This window comes from Palaemon carinicauda, chromosome 25 (genome assembly GCF_036898095.1).
Source record: "Palaemon carinicauda isolate YSFRI2023 chromosome 25, ASM3689809v2, whole genome shotgun sequence".
Taxonomy (NCBI): domain Eukaryota; kingdom Metazoa; phylum Arthropoda; class Malacostraca; order Decapoda; family Palaemonidae; genus Palaemon; species Palaemon carinicauda.
In genome coordinates, this window is record NC_090749.1 from 88,852,428 (window position 1) to 88,867,427 (window position 15,000).

A 15,000-nucleotide genomic window follows, 5' to 3' on the forward strand; every position below is an offset into this window, starting at 1 on the left:
GTTTGATTACTAGTGTAAGTGACCCGTCAAAACTAGCATTTAAATAGATACGCTTACACACGCAGATACAGACGCACCTCCTCCAAGGGTTTGAATATTCCCTCTCCTCTTACTCTAGGGATGGGGAGAGGAAATGTATATATATATATATATATATATATATATATATATATATATATATATATATATATATATATATATATATATATATATATATATATATATAAATATATATATATATGTATATATATATATATATATATATATATATATATATATATATATATATATATATATATATATATATATATACTGTATGTAGCTAGACTTTTGCGATTAATTATAAAAGAGATCATAATTCTAACTTATTTACATATTCATTTTTTGTTTTATATAACAAGTGGATATGAATTCTGATGGAGTACCTGCAAGTAAGATATGTTTTCCCATGGCGGGTAGGCGCCAAGTGAGTGTGCCGGTTGCAGAGTGCAACCGAGTAAGTCTGTATCTGAGGACTCATTAAACCACATGTCCCAACCATCGTGTCTCTTGTCCTGCCTTGACATCTAATATGGCGCAGTGATTCTCAAGGACCAACGTGACCCTCACCATGCCCTTCCAGCGCCGCTCAGTGCAGTCCACCCCAAGGGCCACACGCCCCGTCGTCCCCCGTGGACTCGTCCCTGCCTTGCAAGAAGCCAGGCAGGCCATGGCGGCACAGCAGCAAATGATCAACGTTCTCCGTGATCGGCTTTCGACACATGCTACCCCTGCACCTCGTGTCCCCGCGTCTGCAGCCCCGGAGAAGTGCGAAATTGAGCTGAGTCCCGCCGCATTCAGGTCCTGGAGGAGGTCGATGGAATGCTGGATCAAACTGTGCAGACTACCGCCCCACGAGGTCGTCCACCACATCAGGCTATACTGCACACCCCCTCTACAACGGGCGCTGGACGCCAGATTCACCTCACAGGAATGGAGCAACCTCACCGCTACGGAAGCCATGGATTTTATTCGCGATATTGTGTTGCGTTCTACAAACCTTGCTGTGTTATGGTCGGAGTTTTTTAATGCGGTACAAGGCCCAGGAGAAAGTGTCAGTGATTACTTTTTAAAGTGTTCTCAAAAGGCCACCAATTGCAATTTCCAGTGCCCTCAGTGTCAGTGTAATCTGGCTGAATACATGTTATTACCTAAGTTAATGGTGGGCCTAAGCGACGAGGCTATGCGTCGCCATGTATACGTGTGTAGCAATGACATCAATAGTGTTAGTGCCCTTAGGGCCAGGTGCTGTGCCTACGAGGCGGCCCGCGTCGACGCCGCTGCGCGCCAATGCAACTGGAGGGAATCTGCTTGTGCAGCTAGCAGCGAGACACCCGAGGCAGATCATCCGAGTGCAACCGTCGCTGGCACAGGTAGGGTTCCCCCACCCCCTCCCTGCGGGAACTGCGGTGGGCGCCATGCCTCTGGTAGAGCTTCATGCCCCGCTAAATCCGTCGTATGCAACGGGTGCCACAAGCAAGGCCACTACTACATACGCTGCAGAAAGTCACAGGCAAAATTGGCAGGATCCCGACAGATGTGTCTAGTGCTACGTCTAGCGCTGTGCTTGTTGCGGGCGCCAATCTCGCCCGCCACCCAGTAGTGGAGGTGACAGTCGTCCACAACGACACAGGAGTACGAGTGCCAGTCACCGCCGTGGTGGACACTGGGGCACAGGTATGTGTGGCTGGGCCCTCATTGCTATCGCACCTCCAAGTCCGCCCAGCTTCTCTTACACTCCGGGCTGGCTTGCGGGATGTGGCAAACCTTCCCCTGAAGTGCCTTGGATCTGCCGTGTGCCACGTCACCCTGCAAGGTCGCACCACGGAGCAGGACGTGTACTTCGTGCAGTCGGCAAAGCACCTCTTCCTGTCGTTGGATGCTTGCAGGGATTTAACGCTGGTACCCAAGGAGTTCCCCCATCCCTCCCCCGCGGTGGCACACGTGAGCCTATTCGATGGCACAGCCAGACGGACCGCCCAGGTACCACCCCGACCTGCCGAGGTGCCCATGCCGCCCCAGGAGGAACATGCGGCCAGGTTGGAAGCCTGGCTCCTGTAACATTTCGCTACGACGACATTCAACACAGTCAGGAAGCCACTGCCAGTGATGCAGGGGAAACCGCACCGTATCCACCTGCTCCCAGGAACTACGCCTTACGCATGCCATACCCCAGCATCAGTGCCAAAACACTGGGAAGAGGACGTGAAGGCCCAGCTCGAAGAAGATGTCGCCCGTGGCGTCATAGAACCGGTACCCGCCAGGCAGCCAACCGAATGGTGCGCCCGGATGGTGGTCGTCGCCAAGAAGTCAGGACAGCCACGCCGTACAGTCGACTATCAGCGCCTCAACGCATCTTGCCTACGGGAGACACACCACACCCCCGCCCCATTTGATATTGTGTCCGGGGTACCTAAGCACACGTTCAAGACCGTGGCGGACGCGTACTGGGGATACCACCAGGTGGAGTTAGACGAAGAAAGTTGCGATCTAACCACATTCATTACCCCCTGGGGGAGATTTCGTTACCGTCGTACACCCATGGGGCACTGCTCTGCCGGCGATGCGTATACTCGACGATTTGACGACACCATCCAGGACATCTTGAGGAAATATAAGTGCGTAGACGACACCTTACTCCACGACGATAGCATCGAAGGGGCCTTCTGGCATGCCTACGACTTCCTCGAAACATGCGCAGCCAAGGGTATCACGCTCAAGCCGGAGAAATTCCAATTCGTAAGAAGGGAAGTAGACTTCGTGGGCTTCAACCTGGGCTGGGAGGCCTACGAGCCAACAGAGGAACGTTTGGCGGCCATCAAGAACTTCCCGATGCCATGTCAGCCCTCTATCACCGACATAAGGGCTTGGTACGGATTTGTCAACCAGCTGGCGCCATTCCTCGCAACAGCCCCATCATGAACCCATTCAGAGAGCTCCTCAAAAAACCAACTAGGGAGGCAGTGTACTGAGACGAGGCACTCCGCACCAAATTTCATCACGCCCAAGACACGATCTGCCAATTAGCAAAGGACGGACTGGCCTACTACGACAGGAGCCGCCCCACAGCGGCGATCACCGACTGGAGCAAAGAAGGCATAGGGTTTGTAATCCTTCAACAGTATTGCTCATGCAGCTCCGCCAATACGCCCTTTTGCTGCACGGGTGGGTGGCGCCTGGCATTATGCGGCAGCCGCCATCTCACTGTCGCCGAAGCTGGCTACGCTGCCGTGGAGGGGGAGGCCCTCGCGGTAGCCTGGTGTCTCCAGAAGGCGAGGCTGTTCTTGCTGGGGTGCCCCAATCTCACCGTTGTTACGGACCACCGCCCGTTAACCAAGTTACTGGGGGATTGGGCCCTCACGGAAATCTCGAACCTCCGCCTCTTCAGGCTGAAGGAGAGAACTCTGCAGTACCGATTCAGGGTCAAGTACCTGCCGGGGAAGCGTAACAGCGCGGCGGACTTCTTGTCCCGATACCCCGCTCTGAAAGCCGATCCCAGTGCCTACGACATGGACCTCGACGAAGACCTCACCGACACAATGGCGGCCGCCGTCTTAGCAGCAGTAGAGCACGACAGCTGTGTCGTGGACGAGGCGAGAGTCAGGCACGCCGCTGTCAGCGACCCCGTGTACCAGCTGCTCATGGTCAGGGTCCTGGCCGGGGACTGGGCCGATAGGAAGTCCCAGGAAGTTGCGGGCCTTCGGCCCTTCTACAGTGTCAGGGAGAGGCTAGCCGTTATCCAAGACTTGGTGACATACACGTTCGAACAGGGCAACGTTCGCTTAGTTATCCCGGAGCCTCTCCGTCAGCAGGTGGCTGCCAACCTACACGCGGGCACCAAGGCCTGGATTCGATGCAATGACGAGCGCGCCAGACGGTGTACTGGCCCGGACTCGAGGGGGACCTGCAGTATCACCGATCCTCGTGTGAAGAATGCGACGTACACGCACCATCCCAGGCCGCGGAGGAACTCATCATCACGCCGCCCCCAGAGTACCCCTTCCAGATGACGGTAGCAGATATGTTCCAGCACGACGGACACTCGTATATGGCCTACGCAGACAGGCTCACAGGGTGGCTGGAGCTGGCCCACTTCCCCCACGGAACCTCCTCCTCCCACATCAAGACTCAGCTATGTCGCTACTTCGCCAGATGGGGGGCCCCGGAGCAAATCTCCACGGACGGTGGCACCAATCTGGCAAGCGAGAAAATGGGGGAATTTTTCAGGTTATGGGGCGTGTCTGTGCGTCTATCATCCGCCCAGTACCCGCAGTCCAATGGCAGGGCAGAGGCCGCAGTCAAGATCGGGAAGTTGATAATAATGGCGAACACGGGCAGCAGCGGCACCCTCGACACGGACAAGTCCTCTATGGCTATCGTGCAGTACCTCAACACCCCCCTCCTCGAAATAAACAAGTCACCCGCCCAGATGGCAGCGGGCAGGCAGCTCCGAGATGGCGTACCTACGGCCCGCTGGCACCTCACGGTAGACAAACACTGGGGGGCAACCTTACAGCAAAGAGAACGTCAGATGGCTGACAGTGGTGCCGCCCTCACCGGGACTGAACCATCCAGAAAGCTCCCAGCCATCAACCCGGGATCCCAAGTGCGAGTGCAAAATCAGGCCACCAAGCTGTGGGACCGCACCGGTACCGTGACGGAAACGCTCCCATACCGACAATACCTAGTCAAACTAGATGGCAGCGGGCGCCTCTCCCTTCGTAACAGGAAGCACCTGCGTCCCACATCATCGGGGCCCCAGCCTGGACGGGCCACACCTGCTACGCATCCAGCCACGCCCACGCCCGAGCAGCTACCAGGCAGTCGCCCTACGCCCAGCCCACATGCAGTACGGGAGCCACGCCCATCACGGCGCACTAGAAGGCCTGCGTGGATGGATGACTACAAGTGATCATCGTACATTACAGCGGCACCTGCATATTTTTTTTTTTTATTGCCTTTGCTTTTCATATTATTCTATGAACATGTATTACCTGCACATTGTGGTTGCATTACTGACAGCTATGTACCTGTCTTTCTATTCTCGCACCTGCATATTTTTTCTTTTATTGCCTTTGCTTTTCATATTATCCTATGAACATGTATTACCTGCACATTGTGTTTGCATTACTGACAGCTATGTACCTGTCTTTCTATTCTCGCACATGCACCCAATTTAATCCATGTTTATCCATGCATTATTTTTTATCATTGCCTCTCCATGTATACCCATGTATTAATCTCGGGGGGGGGGGGGGGGATGATGGAGTACCTGCAAGTAAGATATGTTTTCCCATAGCGGGCAGGCGCCAAGTGAGTGTGCCGGTAGCAGAGTGCAACCGAGTCAGTCTGTATCTGAGGACTCATTAACCCTGGGACGGTACGGTGGGTCGTCCGCGACCCCAAGCGTCAAAAAAAAGAGGTTTTTCTCACATGACTCACCCCCGTGACTGAATTTGTGGGTGATCGACCTGCAGTAGGTGTCTCGCCTACACGCTCTAGTAGTGTCCAGATGTGCATTGCTCTAGCTGTACACCTTCCCCGATTTCTGAGATGCGTCGGGTCGAGCGCGACCGAGTTTACCCTTCTAAGGTAATTTGCATAATTATCAAAGTTATTACGTATTATGAAATTGTCGTAGAATGGTGCAACTTGTATAGGTTATCAGTTGTGGAAAGTCTTGGTGGATTGTTTGGCTACCATGTGCATGATTTTTTTTTTAGTTAAAATGTCGTTCATCACCACGAGGACCATTTTACCGCGAGTGCCCCTTTTTCATTTTTTTTCATTTTTTTGCCAAGTCATTTTTCCGTAAGATATTGCCAAATAGTGTCGTAAAACTTTTTCTTTTTTAGTGTTGGAAAGTGTGTCTAGATGATCTGGCTACCCATGCGTGACTTTGTTTTTGTCAGATACGACGTAGTTATTGGTATATTGGGTATTTAACTGCGGTTGCCAATTTCTGTTTTTTTTTCAATATTTGTAAAAATTTACTACGTAGTAAGGAATTGCCGTATATTATTGATTTTTTTTTCATGTTTATGTTTTAGAAAGTATGCCTTGATGGTTGGGCTAACACGTGCATGTCTTTTTTTTTATTTGAGATGCCGTATATTAGAATGTTGGGCATTTTACCGCGAGTGCCCCTTTTTCATTTTTTTTCATTTTTTTGCCAAGTCATTTTTCCGTAAGATATTGCCAAATAGTGTCGTAAAACTTTTGCTTTTTTAGTGTTGGAAAGTGTGTCTAGATGATCTGGCTACCCATGCGTGACTTTGTTTTTGTCAGATACGACGTAGTTATTGGTATATTGGGTATTTAACTGCAGTTGCCAATTTCTGTTTTTTTTTCAATATTTGTAAAAATTTACTACGTAGTAAGGAATTGCCGTATATTATTGATTTTTTTTTCATGTTTGTGTTAGAAAGTGTGCCTTGATGGTTGGGCTAACACGTGCATGTCTTTTTTTTTATCTGAGATGCCGTATATTAGAATGTTGGGCATTTTTCCGCGAGTGCCCCTTTTTATTTGTTTTGCATTTTTTTGCTTAGTCATGCTACCGTAAGGAATTGGCAAGTAGTGTCGCAAAACTTATATTTTAATAGTGTTGGAAAGTGTTTCTAGATGATCTGGCTACCCATGCCTATTTTTTTTTAGCCAGATATAGCGTATATATAGGTATGTGGTCGATTTTCCTGTGATTGCCATTTTTTCGTTTTTTCCCATTTCTTTCAAAATTACTACGTAATAAGGAACTATCACAGAGTAATGATTCATTTATATGTTTATTTGTCGGAAAATATGCCTTGATGGTTTGCCTAGCACGTGGCTGAAATTTTTTTTTCTGAAATGCCGTATATTAGAATGGCCATTTTTCCGCGAGTGCCCCTTTTTATTTGTTTTGCATTTTTTTGCTTAGTCATGTTACCGTAAGGAATTGGCAAGTAGTGTCGCAAAACTTATAATTTTATAGTATTGGAAAGTGTTTCTAGATGATCTGGCTACCCATGCCTATCTTTTTTTTTAGCCAGATATGGCATATATATAGGTATGTGTTCAATTTTCCTGCGAATGCCATTTTTTCATTTTTTCCCATTTTTTTCAAAATTACTACGTACTAAGGAACTATCACGGAGTAATGATTCATTTAGATGTTTATTTGTCGGAAAATATGCCTTGATGGTTTGCCTAGTACGTAACTGAAATTTTTTTTTTCTGAAATGCCGTATATTAGAATGTTGGCCATTTTTCCGCGAGTGCCCCTTTTTATTTGTTTTGCATTTTTTTGCTTAGTCATGTTACCCTAAGGAATTGGCAAGTAGTGTCGCAAAACTTGTATTTTTATAGTGTTGGAAAGTGTTTCTAGATGATCTGGCTACCCATGCCTATCTTTATTTTTAGCCAGATATGGCGTATATATAGGTATGTGTTCGATTTTCCTGCGATTGCGACTTTTTCGTTTTTTCCCATTTCTTTCAAAATTACTACGTACTAAGGAACTATCACAGAGTAATGATTCCTCTAGATGTTTATTTGTCGGAAAATTTTGTTTACTTCTTTTTTGATTGAATATCATCAAAATTTTTTTAGCTAAAATATTATATTGTTTTACATTTTTTTTTTCGATTTTATTTCCCTTCAAAAAATTTTTTTGGGGTCAGAATTTTAATTTTATAGTCGTAAAATAATCGACAATTATCCAGCAACCCACCATACAATTTTTATGCATATCCAAGAATAATTAGATTAGTAAATAACACCTTGAAATTGACATACCCTTCCTACATTTCAAGTGGCAGATTAGGGAGTCGGAGTCAGTGTGGTTGGCGGCCATTTTGTGGACATATCCGAAGCGTAAGTTGCCCTATCTATATATATTTTTGTTCCCTATAGAATTTGTGATATTTTGGTATATTTTTACCTGCATAAATATCATATTATATATTAAATATATGTATTTTTTTACGAAATTTCTAAGTGCTCAAAAAATTACCTTTAGATATGGCCCCTGATATAAATGTAATTTACAAAATAATGAAGATTTTTTTACATATTTATATTTTAGGACAACATATGTTTATTCCCTAAAAAAATTAGCCACTTCCTATTTCATTTGGGTACCCAAAAAAATTCATGAAATTTGGACAAATTTTTTTGGCCAAAAAAGTTACCCTTTTTTTCTCATTTCAGATCTTCACCTCCATGGGTCTGACTTCATGCAAAATACATCAAGATGTGTCCTGAATATTCAAGAATCAATTCCTAAAAGGATTTGTTTAAAAATGTTTAAACCATTTTTTTATGAATTTTTATGCAAGGTCTTTTTTTCTACTTAATTTTCTAAAATATTTATAATAAATAGTTTTTCTGCAGATGAGTAGTATTTATCTTTACAGTTGTTTTAAGCATTCATTGAAGTTTTTTTTGGCAAAAGAAAAAAGGAGGTTACTGCAAAAACTGATTTTTCAAGAATTTTTTCTGCCGTCGGGGTCGCGCGCGTCCGAGTATACCCTTAAAGGGGTGTCCGAGGAGCGTACCTTTCCAGGGTTAAACCACATGTCCCAACCATCGTGTGTCTCTTGTCCTGCCTTGATATCCAATAAATTCTAACAATAACAATAGGACATTCTAAGAAAACAGAGGAAAATCATAATTATACAAATTATACAAATTTAGCTTACGCTCTTTCCAGTCATATAATATGCGAGAATTATAGGAAAAAAATTCAACATAGTAAATTATGCTGTTTTTAGTAATTATTCTGCCCCTGACTATGAGTCTCCACAGAGTTCACACAACAAATGAGCTACATGGAAGCTATATAGGTAGAAACACTAATGAAATGTTACTATTTCCCTCTTTTTTTGTATTTATAATTTCATTACTTGCTCACTGATATCTTTGTTAAAATTTAATTAATTTTGCTATATTTACCGTTTCTTTTCTATGTTTTTGATGTGTATGATATTCCTGGACAGAGAAAAAAAAATATAAGATATTAATGCTACAATTATCTAAGCAATATGGCAATTTGTTTAAAAAAAGAAAGAATAATTGGTTAGTTTTTCTTCTATATAGCTATTAATGCCTTTAAGTTACTAATGGGTGATTAAAGAATATGGAAATTGTTTATATATTTTTGCGGATACGTAAATGTTATTTCTAGTAACAAACAGAACTAGATTCTAATAAAAAGTCTATTTAGATAAATGAAGGGATGTTTTAGAAAACTAAAATGCTTTTAGAAAGTTGAGTTTATATTTAACCTAACAATAAACAGTAGGAATTTTATGTTTGATTGGAAATCATTTTAACTTGAAAGGATTTTATTAAAGAACTTTCATTATTTCTAGGAAAAAAAATATATTAACTATAAATTTCGATCAAAAGTTAATCTTTATCCCTAAAGATCTTTTTTTCTAAAACAAAAATATTATTGGTAATTTGAATTTATATTAAATTTAACAATATATGACTTGGCTGTTCACTTGTAAATACTTTTAACTCAATATGATTTCTTTTCAGTATAATAATACTTCAATAAATATCATGAAAGACAAATAATAAGTTGACCTTAATATTTCTGTCTAAATAATAATTATGATTTAGGAAAAATATAACTTTTAAAAAAGGAAATAACATTAACTTGATGTTCTTAAAGGTTCAGCTAAAGACATTCCAAGTTCCAAGTGGCTGTTGGCCCCAGCATTGATGGTGTCACTATCAAACCTGACTGGAAAAATCATCAGAGCAAAATGGGTGAGTTTAACTTCTGAATTTTCGTAGATGGATTTGATATGTTAATTCAGAAGGTAAAAAATATTTTATTCATTATAAATGCTATTTAGGGTCGTAACTCATAATACATGAGATGGATAATACACCTGAAACCCGTAGATGTATGATATTACATACATATATCTCTATACACATACAGGCATATATATATACATATATATATATATATATATATATATATATATATATATATATATATATATATATATATATATATATATATATATATATATATATATATATATATACATATATATACATGTATATATATATATATATATATATATATATATATATATATATATATATATATATATATACATATATATATATATACATATATATAGATATATTATATATATATATATATATATATATATATATATATATATATATATATATATATATATATATATATATATATATATATATATATATATATATATATATATATATATATATATATATATACTGTATATAAACGAGTATATATATATATATATATATATATACTGTATATAAACGAGTATATATATATATATATATATATATATATATATATATATATATATATATATATATATATATATATATATATATATATATATATACAGATGCACCTTCCTTTGTGAGTGGGGATACCTTAAGCCCCTATTACACGTATCCGGTTTCCTACGGCCAACCTGGCCTACGGCGCCGTAGGAAAATTCTGGCTTACGGCTAGAGCTATTACACGTATTTGAACGGCCGGAGGCAAGTGGGTCAGTGTGGCACTGTTTGTGGTAGAGGGGTGACATGTCTTATCTTGACAACATTCTCGTTCCTATTGCTCTAGCGTGCTACTTGAAGGTGAAAACAAGAAAAAGGAAGATTTGGTTCAAACAATGTCTGCATAAATGACAAAAATTAACTTAAGGAAGGAACTACCACTAGAAAAAGATGACTGGTTCAACTACATACGAATGGATCACGACACATATTTGGAACTCTTAAGTCAGGTATCACCTTTAATAGAAAAAAAGGACACTTGCATGAGAGAAGCAAATAGTCAACATGAGCGTCCTTCAGCCATTCAGACTGATGTCATACCATATGGTGGGCAATTACACGCTACGTCCTCAGTCCTGACGTACGACGGCTGTACGGCCAACTTTAGTACTGGCAAAAGTTCATCCGGCCGGCCGTGGGTGAGCTTTCATACGGCCGATTTGCTATCACACGCTCCAGTTTGAACATATGCTAGCGTCGCGACCGACGGCGCCGTAAGAAACCGGATAAGTGTAATAGGGGCTTTAAGGTGATGAAAGGGTTAGTGTATCGCCATGATCAGCAAAGCTGTACTAGGGCTACCCATAATAGCTATGTTGGCTGTGAGCAATCAGACATAAATCTCCCACCATCACCAATCCGCAGTTGGAAAGCATGGTGATGAAAACTAGCCAAACCAGAGTCTTGAATAATGACATGGATGTGGCCAATGTCCTGCAGAGTCCTAGACACAGCTGCTTTATTGTTGTTGTTTTTTATACGCACAGATATATACAGTTATGAACTGAAATCCTTGCATAATAAATACATACGTTTAAACAATAAAATTCCTAATTTCTAAACTAAAAAATAAGCTATAGCATTAATGTATATATACTTAATCGTATGTCATAGATATCTCCATTTGTCTATACCAAGTAATATTCTTAATCACTCAACTATAAAAAGAAAATGAGAAAATTCTTACTCTTCCTCTTGACTTCAAAGGCAAGGAAGGTCGAACTCCAGTTGACCTCCTTCTAGGAATGACAGCTGCCAATCTCCTTGACATTCTGAGTCAGCAAGAAGTCCAGGAAGGATTCGATGCTGACTATAGGGAGGATCTGCTGAGATCCTTCGTCATCAATAATTATCGCTATCATATGCAGGTGGGCATTATTATTATTATTATTATTATTATTATTATATTATTATTATTATTATTATTATTATTATTATTATTATTAGCTGCGTCACACGCACGTATGAACTATCCAATCTATTAAATAAAAGTATACCTGACATGAAGTATTTTCATCTCCCCACAGGAAATAATGTTAGCCATCACAGCTGAGTACACTGATTGGTCGAGATCCCTCCATCGACCAATCAGCATCAGGGACTCAACCGGCCAAGGCCTTCACGATGCGAATATCGTCTCGCCGATGGCAGATCTTGCCAAGCAGCTCTACACGACTTCCCGATCATCTTATCTCTACGTGTTAGAAGAAGTTTCAGATGTACGTCGATATGGATAAATTGTATTTATATATGAAATAGAAAATATGGTATATTTCATAAATGAGAATTTTTAATAATCTACAGAAAGTTTTTTAATATCATCCATAGATTAGAGATGTATATATCAAAATCATGCAAATTATATTTATGAAAATATATAATAATAAATACCGATAAAAGAATCATGATATGAATAGAATATACACGTTTTTAATTTAAATTATTATTTTTAACTTCATTAATTACTACAATAAAACTTCAAATTTAACCTAATTATCATTCTCAAAGTCTGGAAAGGAGAGTCTCCTCCTGAAGGAACTGGTGTACGTCTTTGGTGGTCCTCTGGGCGCTCTTGGACCTTTGGCCTCAAGTTATAACTTCACTAAGATGGATGTCACACGCAGCAAATCCTTCATATCAATGTGGAGTAATTTCATCAAATTAGGGTGAGGAGATTCAGTTGACTTTTATATTAATTTGAATTTTGTTTGATGTTTATATTTCCCATAATCCTGAATAACTATTTGTCATTTAGAATGAAATATATTTTAATGCTTTATAACATAGTCAATACGTTAATTTAAATAGGTAGAATATTTCACTTCATTTCTTCCTAATGATTATATTAAGTATATTCAGTTCTTAGAATTAAATCTAAACACTAATAATTAACAGACATAATAGCTTTTCAAAAGTAATTATAAGGTATTTAGAATCTTTATGCATTAACATTAGCACATACACACACATGCATACACACACACACACACACACACACACACACATATATATATATATATATATATATATATATATATATATATATATATATATATACATATATATATATATATATATATATATATATGTATATATATAAATAAATATATATATATATATATATATATATACATATATATATATATATATATATATATATATATATATATATATATATATATATATATATATATATATATATCTATATATATATCTATATATATATATGTATATATATATATATATATATATATATATATATATATTTATTGTACAGTTTATATCATTGATACCATAAATCAATCAATTATACATATGGAATCAATTCAAAACTCTATGTTCCTTTTCCAGACATCCAAAAGACACAGTCTCCACAGCTAAGATGTCCGAGAGTGCAAACGACATAACATCTGAAGAGCAGATATGGCCCAAATATGATCCAGTCTATCAGAGATACTTTCAAATAGGTGAGGTTCATATTTTTGTGGGGCTGTTTTCACTCAGAGATATAATGATACAATGATTTCCAATATTTTCTTGATATATAACCTTCGGTCCGGAAAGTACATTTACTCATATTTTTAAAATTATTTTATTCTTCATAATAACATATATATTAATTCATAATCACTTTCCTCTCTATATATGAAATCCTATGCTCTATATTTTAACATTCCTCTCTCTCTCTCTCTCTCTCTCTCTCTCTCTCTCTCTCTCTCTCTCTCTCTCTCTCTCTCTCTCTCTCCAATAACCCAACTCCTATGAATATCATTTAACTAAACTAGTAAAACATAACTTCTTCAATGTACTTTAAAAAAAAACTATAGAACCTTAATATAATACTAATATTTAACTGGTGATGATTTTATTAAACTAAATGATAGTACATCTAAATATATATGATATAATTCTAATCATCAATATAAATTTTATATGTAGCCTTTCCAGAAATTTTTCTTAAGTAAATTCAAGTGTTTGGCTTGAATTTGTAATAGCTTATGAACCTGTAACATATAAATCATATTCAGTGATAAATTCATAGAAATATTTATTCATAACATCACAGAGTCAAAACAATATACTTTAGAATCTTATATTTAAGGAAATATGGATTGATTTCAGATAATATATCTTCTATAGATATAGTATCATCCTTTTCACATAATTACTTTTAGTTATTTAAACATCTCTATTCACTCCAGGAACACAGAACTCTGTACGTGACCACTACCGTGCTGGAAAAGTAGCCTTGTGGTCATGGCTAATACCTGGTCTGGAACGAGTGGGTACTCAGTACGGACCAGATGAAAACTTTCACAGATTACCAACTGATCTCCAGTCTGGTTTATACCCTGAACCAACAGGTGAGTATAACTTAACTGAAGGCTTTCTATCTAGCCCAATCACTCCTACCCTCAATGGCCCAACAAATACACCCCATAACTTGACAATTGTAGTTAAGGCTAACAAAAACCAAGTCAGTGAATCAACTAATTTGGATATGCTGAGTCAAATGGGGAAGGATTTCCCCTACACGACTGTACTGAGCGTGACAATGGTCATTGCCTGCTCTTTGCTAATCCTAAATATCCTGGTTCTTACTACCGTTTATTATCGACATAAGGCCAACCGCCGGAGCCTCGCCAAAGGCTCGCAGGACGCGAATAGCGAGAGCGGGAACGATGTCCAGTTGCGATCGTCTGGGGAGAATTGTAAGACAATATATGCCCCAGGGTATTATGGAACCCTGAGGCCTTCTATCACAATGCGTAGCAACCTGGCCACAGCCTTTGAAGAGGAGTCCCAGCACGACTGGCCGCCAGACTACATTAGCAGCGTACAAACCATAGACGATATGACTGGCATAATATCCAATAGGATCTCTCCAGATATGCAAAGCATCGTTACGAATACGCAAATGCTATACAAACCAAAAGAAAATATATTAACAGTTACAACGCTCAAGCAGCCTTTGGCTTCCTACACATCTCCGAATGATGGTCAACTTGTATCTGCATATTCACCAGTCGATGGTCAACACGTCCCTAAGTATTCAACAAAAGAGAATCAACTCATCCATAATTATTCACCTAGCGTAGCCCAACAAGGTACAAG

General features: G+C 39.9%; 2 protein-coding genes across 2 annotated transcripts in view; both read left to right on the forward strand.

Annotated features, from left to right (window-relative positions):
- Nucleotides 1-14,333, forward strand: part of LOC137619134 (neuroligin-3-like) — a 17,183-nt gene extending 2,850 nt beyond the window's left edge. Inside the window, exons 3-10 of the mRNA XM_068349322.1 lie at nt 3,938-3,948; nt 9,713-9,798; nt 11,593-11,753; nt 11,913-12,104; nt 12,403-12,551; nt 13,237-13,352; nt 14,088-14,249; nt 14,284-14,333. Coding sequence (XP_068205423.1) covers nt 3,938-3,948; nt 9,713-9,798; nt 11,593-11,753; nt 11,913-12,104; nt 12,403-12,551; nt 13,237-13,352; nt 14,088-14,249; nt 14,284-14,333 — 927 coding nt within the window. The remainder of the gene's footprint in view (nt 1-3,937; nt 3,949-9,712; nt 9,799-11,592; nt 11,754-11,912; nt 12,105-12,402; nt 12,552-13,236; nt 13,353-14,087; nt 14,250-14,283) is intronic.
- The window catches only part of LOC137619275 (uncharacterized), a 1,554-nt gene continuing 652 nt past the window's right edge, over nt 14,099-15,000 (forward strand). Inside the window, exon 1 of the mRNA XM_068349443.1 lies at nt 14,099-15,000. This exon is cut by the window's right edge and continues 652 nt beyond it. Within this exon, the coding sequence (XP_068205544.1) occupies nt 14,387-15,000 (614 nt within the window). The 5' untranslated portion in view covers nt 14,099-14,386.